The sequence below is a fragment of the Thamnophis elegans genome, chromosome Z (genome assembly GCF_009769535.1).
Source record: "Thamnophis elegans isolate rThaEle1 chromosome Z, rThaEle1.pri, whole genome shotgun sequence".
In the NCBI taxonomy this organism is placed as follows: Eukaryota; Metazoa; Chordata; class Lepidosauria; order Squamata; family Colubridae; genus Thamnophis; species Thamnophis elegans.
In genome coordinates, this window is record NC_045558.1 from 130,523,542 (window position 1) to 130,537,761 (window position 14,220).

Consider the following 14,220-nt stretch of genomic DNA (forward strand, 5'->3'; position numbering starts at 1 on the left):
TTGGATTGTCTTGATTGTTTGTTTGTTTGTTTTATTTAGTTTGTAAACATGTACAAGGTTACAGTATAAGTATAAACTTAAATATGAACACAGTAAATGGGTACAAATAAATGAAGACAGTAGGACAAGTACGGTAGGCACTCTGGTGTGCTTAAGCATGGCCCTTACAGATCTCTTAGGAATGGGGTGAGGTCCATGTTGACAGTCTTAGGTTAAAATTATGGGGGCTCAGGGATGTAGCAACAGAGTCAGGTAGTGCATTCCAGGCATTGACCACTATGTTGCTGAAGCAATATTTTCTGCAATTGAGTTTAGAGCTCTTTACCTTGAGTTTGTATCTATTGTTTGCCCATGTATGATTGAGGTTGAAGCTGAAGTAGTTGTTAACAAGTAGGGCATTGTAGAAGATAATTTTATGCTTATGTCAGACTGCAGATGGTATAGTTCTAGGTTCTCCAAGCCCAAAATGTCAAGTGGCATAGGGTATTCTATTGTGAGCAGAGGAGTGATATACCTCTGGACTGTCTCAATTGTATTAATATTCAATATACAGTGCTGATTCCAGGCAAATGAGCTATATTCAAGAATTGGTCTAGCAAAGGTGTTGTATGCCCTAATTTGCAATACAATATTACAGGAGAAGTTTGCTTTACTTGGATTGACATAGGCTTTTTGATGACATTCTGTAAATTTATTTCTGTATACTTAAGTAATACATGAGTCTAATTTTATACTTCAGTTATTTTCATGCAATTAATCTTCCCTCAAATTATATTCGGCAGTCTTGTCTCATTCTTTCGTTGACCTGGACAAGAATATCTCTGTCTTTTCTGGACTAGTCACCTAAACATAGTCCATACCTAAAAATGGTCGACACAATTAAAAATCTTTGGATAATCAATGAATCACAGACTGACTTTGGGTGGGATATTTGGGGGCTTTTTTTGCATCAGCAATCATTATTTTCTTTTACAAAACCATCTTGAATATAAGGCAACCTCCTTTATCAAGGCAGCAAGCATATAATATTACAAATGCTTTTCAAATTTTCCCCAGAACAGCAACATGCCTGAGGTGATAGTAAAGCTCACACTCTCCTAGTTTCTAACTTCGTGCCTTAACTGCAAGATCACGTGGCTCCACACTTCCTCATATCTGATGCAAAATAGGCAGCAGTGATAAGAATTTATGTTATTCTGTCCTTTTCTCTTTTGAGCTGCTCTTTTTTGTTCAAACCAGGCCTCAGCACAATGATGTACAGCTTGGGAGAAAAGATACAAAGCAGTAATCCAGCACTGGAAGCCATAATGGAGAAGATCTCCACAGCAACCATATATTTTCCCTTCGAACTCAGGTATGCTGGAATAAAAGACAACCAAACACTGCAGAAGACCAACATGCTGAAGGTGATAAACTTGGCTTCATTGAAAGCATCAGGCAATTTCCTTGCTAGGAAGGCCAGTGTGAAACTGACAACGGCAAGGAAGCCCATATAACCCAAGACACCATAGAACATGAAGGCAGATCCTTTGTTGCACTCCAGAATGATTTCTTCTGCTATTGACTTCATGTCAGCATCTGGGAATGGGGGAGAGATGATCAGCCATATTACACAAATTTTAATTTGAATAAAGGAGCAGCAGGATACTATAAACGTGCCAAGTCTTGTCCCCACAAACTTGGTCATCTTGGACCCTGGCTTGGTAGCCATGAAAGCTAGAACTACAATGATGGTTTTGGCTAAAACACAAGAAATGCCCACTGAGAAGATGATGCCAAAAGCAGTTTGACGAAGGAGACATGTCACCTTGTGAGGTTTCCCAATGAATAGCAAAGTACAAAGAAATGATAACAGGAGAGCAACAAGGAGGGCATATGTAAGGTTTCGGTTGTTAGCTCTGACAATGGGAGTGTCCTGATGCTTAATAAAGATCCAAAGGACTCCAACTGTGATTAAAGAGAAGAAAAGAGAAGAACTGGCCATAACTGTTCCCAAGGTTTCTTTGTAGTTCAAGAAAGTTGCAATTTTGGGGAGACAAAAAACCTGCTTCTCATTGGGATAGTGATCTTCTGGACATTGAAAACATTCATCCATGTCTATGAAAGAAAATATTGATGTTGAAGTTGCATTGAAACAATAAAAACCAACTGTACAAGTGTTCAAAGTGAGGACTTCCAATTAATTTCTGAAAATGTATATCAAACATTGTTACTTGACCTCAACTTATATTTGCATACATCCATTTCTTGCAACCAATAATGAACATGCTTACAATTCAATTATTTATCCCTATTTTATAATCTAATGTGCCAAGTGAAACCACTGGCAGAAAACAGAACATTTTCCCATGGTACATTTGTCAACCCAATTCATTTGGTGAGGTAGAGGTATACAATATCTCTTACCCTCCCTGTTAGAAATCTTCCCTTCAGGACATCGGAGACAGTCATAGCAGCAAAATAGTTTCCCTTCTATTTTGATCTTACTGTAGCCTGAATAGCACTTCCCATTACACAGTGAAAGTGGCTGGGTCTGTCCATAAATTAAAAAAAAAATTGAAAAGGTTTATCTTTGGAAACTAGTCTTTCAGTATTTTTAGAATTATCTTTCCATTATACTTTTCTTTTGATATAGTAATGTGGGACAACAAAGCCTGGTTTTGGGTGGAAAAGATTTAAACAGTTTTTGCCTCAGTGCAAATATATAGACCACAATACATAATTTTTCACCAATATAAATATCACTTTACAGAGGCATTGGTTTACAAATGTTCCTTCATTTTCTTTGCTATTGAACATCTGTGAGGAATTAGCAAATGGGAACATTTTCTCATAGAATTTACATACAAGGTATGAACTCTCTTGGTTGCCTACTCCTTTTTCTCCATTTACCCACCTACCCTAGAAGGTATCCAAGGAATCACCAATGAATGACTTCCTAAGTTTATCATCTAGACTGCAAACACATAGTGTCACAGGTAGAAATGAGCACCTCACTATGTTTTGGATACTTCTGGATTGAAAGGATTCGCCAGCTGTTGTCCAAGGGACACCCAGATGTCTTAACAACAGCATACAGAGAGATAGACTCAAATCATCAATTTCTAGACAAGACCTTCTCTGTAGCCTTTAACTATCTCAGCAGAGACTAAATTCCAGGAAATTCCAGGAAAAGATTTTTTTAGGTTGATGGAAGACTTTGAAGAATTTGAAAGCAGATTCATGGAAATCTAGAAAGAACTAATAATGGGTGGAAGCAATGGAGGAGCTGACATCTGGGTCTGACAAAAACTGAGATGTATGGAAGACAGCACATGGGTACAACAATATCCAGGAATACCATGAGCAAATGGGGATATCCAGTTGCTTTTATTCTTTGTGATTGTGGTGTCATTCAGACAACAAAACATATGTATGCCTCCCCTTTCTACCTCATCCAGTGTACATTTGAGGACCTCATGGCAGTGTTAGGAAACACAATGAATATTATTGCTAGTTTCTGGGCAAAGTCTGTTTAATTTGTACATATTTTTACCTTGTATTTTATATTTTTAAATGTTTTCCATTTTTTAACTATGATGCTTCTGACACAAATAAATAAATAAATAAAACTAGGCTGGAGAGGCTTTAGAGAGAGAATTTAATTCTATTTCTGAAGATAATTGTGGTGAAATAGTGTGGCTCTAAAGTGAGCTTTAGTAGTAGCGAAATCTGGACTAAGCTCAAAGTGAGTGGTCCATACCTGGTTAAATCTGCTTGGCCACACAATATCATCTTCATAAATGGTGACCATTTTTTCACTGGAGTCCTTGAGGTCTATGCTTCCAACTTGGACTTCCTTAAAAGACAAATTTGAAAATGTGATCCAATTGATGATATCAAATCCAGTCTCTAATTCTCCATTTTCATTGAACCCAATTTTTTGCCCGGCACTATTATTAAATGCAATCCTTCGGATAATGTAATTGAGCTAAATCAGAAAATAAGTCAAATAGAGATATATCAATATATCAGAATGTATGATACACACACACACACACACACACACACACACACACAATTGAGAATATCTTGGCAATGTTTCAATGCGGTCCCACTTGCCATCTTCAGGCTGGTGCCTTCATGCTTGTGCGAGCAAAGCGTGATCGGAGCTGTTGTCTTTCTATAAATATTAGTGTGTGTTTGTGTGTTTTTGTGTGGAGTGCTGGCTTTGTTGCTGTAAGAGGATTTTTTAGCTGTGTTGTAATATCTTGATTGATTGATGGAGTTGATGTTTGCAGATTAGTCGGTTGTTTCATAACATCCTGTGTGGCTGAGTTACTGGCTGTGTGCCTGTTCTTTTGTGTTGTAATGACCTGGGTAATTGGCTGTGTGATGACATCCTAAGCTCTATTGTAGTGATATCCTGAGTACTGTGCTGCAACCTCCTGGATGGTTGGCTGCGTTGTTACATCCTGAGCATTTGCGTTGTAACCTCCTGAGTGATGTAATGTCCTGAGCAGATGGCTAATAGGAGAATAAATGCACACATCGCAGAACACAAGAACGCAGTAAAAAGAAAGAAAAAACTTCCTCCCTTTTCCAGCACCTTAAAGTTATAGGACATGAAATTAATTTTGACGGAACCAGATTAATCTCCAAAACTGAACACTTCAACAAGAGAATAATTATGGAAGCCATGGAAATAGAGAAACACCCCCACAACATCAATAAACGTGATGATACCTCCCGCTTACCAGACATCTGGAAACCAGCCCTAGTCAATAAACAAGCCCCACCCACCACCCAGGCCATTACAACACAAAACAACAACAGACACACAGCCAGCACCAATGAGCACCAATCTACCAATCATGATACAACCTCACAGCCAATCAATCCACTAAATGAAACAAAGCCAGCACCACACACACACACACCAAAATTTATAGAAAGAAAGCTGCTCCGACCACACTTTACTCACATGAACACGAAGCCGAAAACACCAGCCTGAAGATGGCGAGTGAGGCCTCGCCAAAACATTGCCAAGGCAATCTCAATCTTACACAGGAAAATATATATATTAGCCTATAGGCCACATACATACATAAGGTTGAAACACATATTACTAATAAAATCCTAAACAAACAATTTAAAATAAGAGTGGGGTGAAATACAATAGTTATAGGATAAGATACAATATAATTTAATACATAAATATGGAAAATAGAATAAAATGACATAAAATAATATTTCAGTGTCACCCTTACAATCTACCCCAATCGGTTCCATGTATGCAGATCTCAACAGAACTCTTTTGTTTAAGTACTGTTCTGTGTTAAATTTTATTTTCAGCTTCTGACCTCACATAAAGTAAGTGTTTTTTATATGGGGATCCCAATGGGTTATTCGTTTGGTATATAGACCAAGGTACCTATCTTTCACCCCCTTATACAAGCAACAATCAAAGAGAATGTGAGCAATATCTTCTACCTCTTCTACTCCGCAAATGCAGAGATGTTCATTGTAGGGTATGAAATGGAATCTCCCATATCTGACCATTGTTTCAAGCTGTTAAAATCTCGCTCGCATAAATATCTTCCTAATATGTTTTGGCAGTTGTAACTTCAGAAGGTGTCTACTTGAAAAATACATTTGTAGTTGCTCAGCCATTTCATCTAACCTCCCTTACTAAGGATAGCTATATCATTTTGTGCTTCTATATCCTTAATTCTTTGGGTAGCTCTTTTCTTGAATTGTTCTCCTGTTACACAAGAGACATGAAGGCCACAGCTTCTTATAAAATTTGTTAGTTTGGTGATCCAGGAAATTTGTGATTGTAATTGTAATAGTAGACATAACTGGGGGAGGCTATCAGTCTCCATTTAATTGACTTTGCAACAATAGTTCATGCTCTAATTTTGGATAGTGCATGAATTGTATGAATTCCCAATTCATCTCGAATGGCTGCAACAGATGTTCTTGGATCTACACCCAAAATACATATCAAGTGCTGGGACTGTGTTTGTTCGATGACTGTGGTTGAGTTAAAGTATATAGACAAGAAATCCTTTCAAGGTTTGGTAAACATGAAAGATTATAAAAACCTACAAAATAAATTACAATTTTATAAATAAAATTTATAAAAATAAATTACATTACTGAATGTAACTCTGAATACAGAATCTTCAGAGCACCACAATGAAACAGAAGAAATAAAATAAAATACTTGATCGGACAATTCAGCAATTTCAAGCAGACTACTAATTTCTAGCAGATTTGTAAAAAAATAATGGAGATAATGGGGAAACAAATTTATATTGAGACAAGTATAAAAGAGTATAAGGGCTGAATGCAGCAGAAAGCTTTAAAATGTTAAAGTTGTAATAATGAGGACCTCCATATATTTTTTAAAAGTTTCTAGTACAGAAATCTCAATAATTTCCTTGGATTTCTTTTAAAAGAAATTGAATTTTGAATATGTTTTTGGATTTCAGAAATGTCTCACAATTATCAGGTTCAGTAAACATATAAGAAAACCTATAAGGAATTAATACCAAATGAGCTATATAACATATTAGTCTTGGACCAAATAAATATATATAATACAATGTTGTAAAATAATGTGGATGTCATCTAGAAAGAAATCATGTTTAATCTTACTAAATTATCAATATGCAGGTGTTTGAAAAACAGAAGAAACATTTTCATGCATAAATTTAGCTTATTGAAACTGTTTTGTGACTCTAATGAATTCCCAATTTTATAGGGTTTCATCTTTTTTATATATTTACATAACTTTACACATGGATATATTAATGCTATACTTTACATTAACTTGGTCTTAGACCATTAAAAAGTAAATAGCTAAATTTATGTTTACAAAGGCTTCATAGTTTCACCTAGATTGGACAAATAAATTCTTGGAAGAATGATTTTTTTAAAGAAATCTAGAAGAAAGATATAGTGAGACATCTGCAAATTGTCTTTTGGGGGATTTTACCTTCCATAAATGATGATTCAAAAGTTTCCGCTTGATTTCCCACCCTGCTCTGTATTTCATTATAGATGAATAGAAGTCATGCAAAGCATGTGCCACTACATAGATAGCATTGTAGACACTGTAGCTGTGGCCACTCATTTCCATATCAAAGACAGATGTAGGAAGCATCTCCAGTTTCTCCTTTCCAGTACAAGTGGCCTCATATGCCTTTTCTATTACAGAGGTGCGGAAGGAACACCCAAAGGCATTTTCCCAGAAGGTCTTGATAAAACTGCCTTCCTTTTCCAAGACAGGGTTTCTTGTGAGAACAAATTGCTTGAATCCCAGTACCTTCTCTGAATGAACTGCAAAAGATAAAGCCCCATGAAGGAAAACCATGTCCTTATTTCTTTGAAAGGGATGTGATGTGAAGTCCATCTGTATTGTCATAATCCAGACTTTCCCTTTTTTCCATAGTGGGAAATCATTATCTTTTAACTTACTGGAAAGAAATCTTAGAGTCATCATGTTACCACTTTCACCGTGAACTACCACCACAGTGACATCACTTTTCATAACAAATTTATACATGTTAAACCCTATTTCAATCAACTTTTTTAAATTATCTGAATGAACAGATTTTGGAAATCTTGCAATGAAGTCGAAGCAGATGCCACTCTGGGTAGCCATGGGAAGCACCCTGCGCAGAAACATTTCACCACTTTCGTTGTCTACTAACAACATCCCAACCCATGTCCACGCGAAATATAGCAATAACAGAGAAATTCCCTTGTACTGAATGTCCATGTTTGGCAACATCTGTTGGTAAAATGCAGCTTGTTCTTTTGTGCTAACTTCAGGAGCAGAACCGTACAATATCTAGAAATAGAGATAACAATAAAAAGAAAAAAAATCACTGTAAAAAATCACTTTAAAGTGAAATCACTGTAAAGTTGCAATCATATTCTTTCCCTATTTTGTCCACTAAATTAGAAACTGAAACCAGATTCCATGTAAGCTTCACAATCATATTCAAGCTGAGCTAGTGGAGCAGGAATGTTCAGCTTTAGTCATAACTTAAGAAAATAAGTTCAATCAGCAGACCTCCCTCTGTGCATGGAGATTGTCATGCCATCACTTCCAAGGCTGAGTTGCATCATCAAAATTGGTCAGTGGTTGACAGTTGCATTAGAACACCAGTTCACAATTCAGAGATGAATCATATCATGTTATGTCACCATAGAAAAATTTATAGAATAAACTCCATGTCTGGGATTTCCAAGACACAAGATTTAGTCGGAAGAGCACAAACTATATTATTTAAATATTTAATTCAATTTGTACACTTCAAATTAAATATTATAAATTAAGATAAATATTAATTTACAATATATTATTAAATTGGTAAAAATATCCCCTGGTTCTTTTAAATACTACTGATGCAATATTTCCCAAGAATTTCATCTTATTTCCAAGGAGAAAATTAGCAGCCCAGAAAGAAACTGAAACAAAATCAACACCAAGTCCTTAAAAAAATCTTGAATACTAGATTGAGTGAACCTTGTACTCACTCTGGAGAAGATTGATTTTGCTGAAAAATACAGCAAAATACAATTTTATTATAGTTGCAATCATGCTTTAAGTAAAGTTTGGAAAGCATAATCTTCAGGTTTTTCCAGACCCTGTTTGAAATTCTGATCATGCTCCACCATGTTTTAGCAACACTTTCTCTAAAATAACCAATGAAATATTACTTCTGGGAAATGTATAATATCCCCATTAATTTTGCCTGGCCCCTTTAAATATCAAAAAGCTGAAAAGATAATGTGCTGTGACATAATCAAAATGTGCCAAAATGTACTTGTAGTGTCTAGCAACTTGAATTTTCTCTAATGCATCCCTTTTATTACAATCACAACATTTTTTTTTCCTTGAACATTTTTACAGAAAATATATTATATGGATTTTTATCTCCTTCCTCTTAATTCCATGGAAGGAACATACCTGTGGAATCTTGTACATGGAAAGGATATTATCTAGATGGCTGCGCCATAGGAGAACCTGTTCGGGGATGTGGCAGGCCTAGGTCTCTGCCAGTTGAACCGGTGCAAAATGGTAGGAACCCACCACTGCTCCACTGCTTTAAATACTACTGATATTTCCAGAGTAGTTAACCTTATTTCCAAGGAGAACATTAGCAAGCCAGAGAGAAACTTAAACAAAATCAATACTCACTCCGTCAATAAATCCCTTATACTAGACTGAGTGAAACTTGATCATACTCACTTTGGAAAATATTGATTTTGTTGAAAAATACAGCAAAATATAATTGTATTATAATTATAATTACAAACATATTTTAAGTAAAGCTTGAAAAGCATAATCTTCAAGCTTCAAGTGTTCTGAGACCAAATTTGCAATTCTGATCACACTCCACCACGGGTTTAACAAGTCTTTTGTTAAAGTAACTAATAAAATGTTACTTCTGGGCAATGTATAATATCCCCATTAATAGTCCGGCCCCTTGAAACATCAAAAATCTGAAGAATTAAGATGGCATAATATAACAAAAAAATAACAAAATTCACTTGTAGTCTCTAGAAGCCTGAATTTCCTAAAACGCATCACCTTTATTACAATCACAATACTTTTTCCTTGAAGATTTTTAAAGAAAAAATATTATTTGGATTTTTATCTCTTGCCACATAATTCCAAGGAAGCAACATACCTGTGGTATCTTGTACAGGGAAAGGATATTATGTTCCACCATGTTTTTAGTAACACTTTCTCTAAAATAATCAATGAAATATTACTTCTGGGCAATGTATAATATCCCCATTAATGGCACAATCCCTTGAAACATCAAAAAGCTGAAGAATTAAGGTGCTGTGGTACAACCAAAACACTCCAAAATTCACTCGTAGTGTCTAGCAGCCTGAATTTCCTAAAATCTACCCATTTTATTGCAATCACAATATTTATGGATTTTTATCTCCTGCCATTTAATTCCATGGAAACAACATACCTGTGGCATTTTGTACAGGGAAAGGATATTAGCCATGTATAGATAGATGTCAGAGGAAGGGCCTCCAATGACTGCTATTGGTCTGTTTTGAGCATCACAGTTGTAGTTAGGTATGAATTGCCCCTTTGTAAAGAGCTCCAATGAAGCCCGGTATGTCCAACTTGGCTCAAAGTAAGCATTATAGATATGGAACCCCAAGGTATGGTTTGGTAAAATAAAGGGATCTTTATTGATTTTCATGATGGCAAATTCTAAAGCGAGGATGTGCTGATACATTGGAGTTATGACCCTAAAATAAACATTATATATTATATTGTCAAAATGCATAGTTCCCAAAATATCATGCATTATATTGGTCAACTCAGTTTAATGTTCATTACATCTGTCTGTCTGTCTGTCTGTCTGTCTATCTGTCTGTCTGTCTGTCTGTCTGTCTGTCTGTCTGTCTATCTATCTATCTATCTATCTATCTATCTATCTATCTATCTATCTATCTATCTATCTATCTATCTATCTATCCTCTATCAATCTGCCATTTATCTATCATCCATCCATCCATCCATCCATCCATCCATCCATCATCTAATTATTTATAAGCTATTGTCCATAGATATATATTCCTATATACGAAGACTTTCCATCTATCCCTGTCTTCCTCTTTCCACTCTGTATCCTTTCCTTCCTTCTCTTTTCCTGTCTCTGTGTAAAAACATCTTACACAATAGTGTGAAAAAGCTCCTCGGATGGATGTTTCCTGAAGTCTATTATTCTATAGTAGATGTAGATCTGAGAGAAAATGCCCACAATTATGAAATCTCCTGACTGATATTGCTTGTGAAGAAAAGGCAGAGGGTCGTTAGTCCTACATTTATCACTTGGAATCATGGACATCATGTCAGACAAAAGCACCAAGACCAAGGTAGCAAATATCATGATAATGTGTAAAAGTGTTTGATCTTAAGCCAGTTGAAGCTTCCCCAAGCTCTACCTCATTAAGAGTATTTATACTTGCACTTGTCTCCACAACAACCTTTTGTCCACTAGGAGATGAAGTTGAAACAATGATGTGGGAATTGATAATGACAGTTGAAAGATCAACAATTCAGAATTCAAGTGCTAGGAAACCATGGCATGTAACAACTGTATAGCAAGAAATAAAGAACTTTTCCACATTTATATGAAGACAGGGGAAAAAGTTATTCTTGTTTTTAAAGCCATATGGCTTTACATTAATTTACAAATTGTTTGTTTGATTGATATTCTACCATAGTCTCACAGCTGTTATGGATACCTGAAATGTTAAAAGGAAATATACAATATGTTAAATTAAATTACAATAAAATAAAATACATTTTACATAACAAAAATAAGAAAAATATCTGCCACATGTCAGATAATCAAAAAATAATTATTTAAAAAATGATACTGTAAACCAATGACTTGTTTTTTTTAAAAAAAATAACCTTCTATAATTCATCAAGAACGTCAGTGGAAGTTTATACCTCATTGGCATTTGATACCAAAGGTGCCAATCACCTTTCATCTACCTTATTCTTCCAAATGTTGGAAAGTTTCTCAAAAAGGCCCTTTCTTTCAGGTGGTGCTAAGCCATAAAAGGATTTACATGTTAATATCAGTGTTTTTAGTTGTCATCACAGCTCGATCCATAATCAATATATGTACTCTCAATTTGCTATTATACCATCATAACATTACAATTCCATTATCTCAAATACTACAGCATTTTGGATTAGGTGTAACTTTACAGGAGGCATTAAACGTTGTTCCATGTCAAATCCATAGAATTGTGTGTGTAGCCAGCTCCACCTGCCTCAAAGGAAGAAAGAACTGGTGCACCAGCCAGAAATGGAGTCCTTTAGTCATGGCTTCCACCTACATTTCCAATAGCAACTGTGAGTCTATAATGAATCTCCAAATGACAAACCTTTTTCCCCCTTTACCCATCCAAAGACACTACTGGCATTGATGAGAACCTCAACATAGAAATATCAAATCTTTCTTCCTTACAGGCATCAGTATTCTACATGATAGAACATTGATAGCTTCTCCTTTAAAGCCTATGACTTGGTATAAAATTGGGTATTATCAGCAACCCAAATATCCAATATGTCCTGGTCCAGATGTGTCATTGAAGAAGTAAGACAAGATTACTTGTTGAATATAGTTTGAGGGAAGATGAATCGCAAGAAAATAATTGAAGAAGAAAATTAGAGGCTTGTATTACTTAAGAAGAATACTGAAATAAATTTACAGAATGTAAACATAATCCAAAAGATTATGTCAAGGTTCCTATGGATGAATCCAATCAAAACAAATATGATCGAGACGATCTAGCCTCTCTATGCAAAACTTTATTGAGTACATCATTTGGGCATGTTTAATGACAAAACAAGGTCTAGATCTTTCCCTATAGTTAAAGTTCAAATCCTACCACCCCCCAATTAGCTCGTCACATTGTCTAATACGGTCTCTCGATATTGGTGTGGGGAAGTCTTTTCAGTTTCTGTAAACATCTGCTGGAATGTCCTTGGTTCTCATGCTGACATATTGCTGTCTGGGATATGTTCTATCTCCTTCTCCCTTCCTCTATGCTTTGTTGGCAAATTGAGATGTGATAATACTTGCAACAGAAAACAAACCTTGCAGTAATCTGCTGCCAACAGCAGAGGGTGATTCAATGAAGTCCATCAGTTTATAAAATATGTAAATCTTAGATAGAAAGCTTACAATGTTGAGGTCTCCTGGTTTGTATTCCTTGTGAAGAAAAGGCAGAAGGTCACTGATACAGCATTTAGAATTGGGAATCTTATATGCAACCTGACCCAAATTCATTAGAAACATGGCTTCCAGCGCGTTGAATATAGCAGTTTGTCTTTGAGATTCATCTTTAACAGTCTTGGTTAGTGTGCTACTAGTTTATAGTGCCAAATATTCAAGATCAGAAACCAGACTGTAAATATCTCCAAGTTGCAACAGTCAAGGCAATGTTGCTTTGTTCTTTCTCAGATACTTTTGCTTAGTTGTTAAATCATCCGGCCATGTTTCCTGTCTGGTCTACCTCACCCCTTGAATGGTCTGGTTAATTATTTAATATTCCTCATGAGTTGCATGACCAGCTGTGGAATTGATCTGTAGCTGCGGGCAACCTTCTCTGACAAAGAACTCCTAGGTTGGTGCAATAGAGATAAAAACATTTCCCACTAAAGTAACATTAGAATGATTGCTCGAAAGTCAGTCCTGTCCTTATTTTGGAGGTCTATTCTGGAAGCCTCTTGATGTTTTCCAAATGAACATGTTAATATTGGCAGTGCATTACACAGAGCTAGAGGATGGGTGTCTCATTAAATGGAAAACATAATGCTTTCTTTTTCCTTTGACAAATTAATTTGCAGAGGTTACACACAACTTAGGAGTGCCATTTTCCTTTGCTTGCCTACTATTATTTGTAAGTTGTTTTCGCTTTGCATTTAATAATGGGAGGGAATAAGATGTTGAGTTAGAGAAAAATGAGCCATATTATTCTTAATGTATAGATGTATTTCATTTCAGCTTTGTTTTTCTATCAGATGCACATTGTGCACAGTTTTCATTTACTTGGTTTGTACTACCATCTGGTGTGTAGCACTCTCTTTTTGAATGGTTGATTTGGATATTTCACTTGTCAGAATAATTGCTCCTACTGATTAAAATGCATGCAAAGAATAGTTTTCCTATTCTTTTTTTCTTTCTTCTATTCTACTCTTTTCCATCATCATAGGACAAACATGAAAATTGTTTCATCATTAAAAGGACCAATCTCTCTTTCTCTCTGGACAGAGAATAGGGAAGTGCACCTTCCCCCAATGGAAATCAAGATGAGCAGATTTGTAGATATTTACTTTGGTCTTTAAATAATCCAGATAATAGGCCTATGCATATAAGACATTACCATTCTATTTAAATAACTTTTTAAAACTCTCAGTGAACCTACATTATGTACATATAATAAACAATTGTTTTTTTAAAGTAAAATTTCAACTAAAAAAGTGAGATATAAATTTTGAAAGAGGATTAATATTTATTTGTTTTAATTTCCCCGCCCTTTTATTATTTTTATATAAATAAATAATTCAAGGGGGCAAACATGTCTAATATTACTTGCTTCTGAAAATTTCCCCAAAACAGGGACAAGTCTGAGATGATAGTAAAGCTCACACTTTCCTAGTTTCTATCT

The 14,220-nt window shown here is 35.5% G+C and overlaps 1 protein-coding gene across 1 annotated transcript; it reads right to left on the reverse strand.

Moving 5' to 3' along the window:
• Positions 1-1,186: 1,186 nt before the first annotated feature.
• On the reverse strand, positions 1,187-10,877 carry LOC116521799 (vomeronasal type-2 receptor 26-like). The gene is made up of 6 exons (XM_032236451.1): positions 10,705-10,877; positions 9,987-10,275; positions 6,983-7,840; positions 3,743-3,970; positions 2,407-2,533; positions 1,187-2,097 (listed from the first exon to the last, which is right to left on the reverse strand). Exons 1-6 carry the CDS (start codon positions 10,875-10,877, stop codon positions 1,187-1,189), a joined length of 2,586 nt encoding a protein of 861 aa, XP_032092342.1.
• Between the last annotated feature and the right edge of the window lie 3,343 nt (positions 10,878-14,220).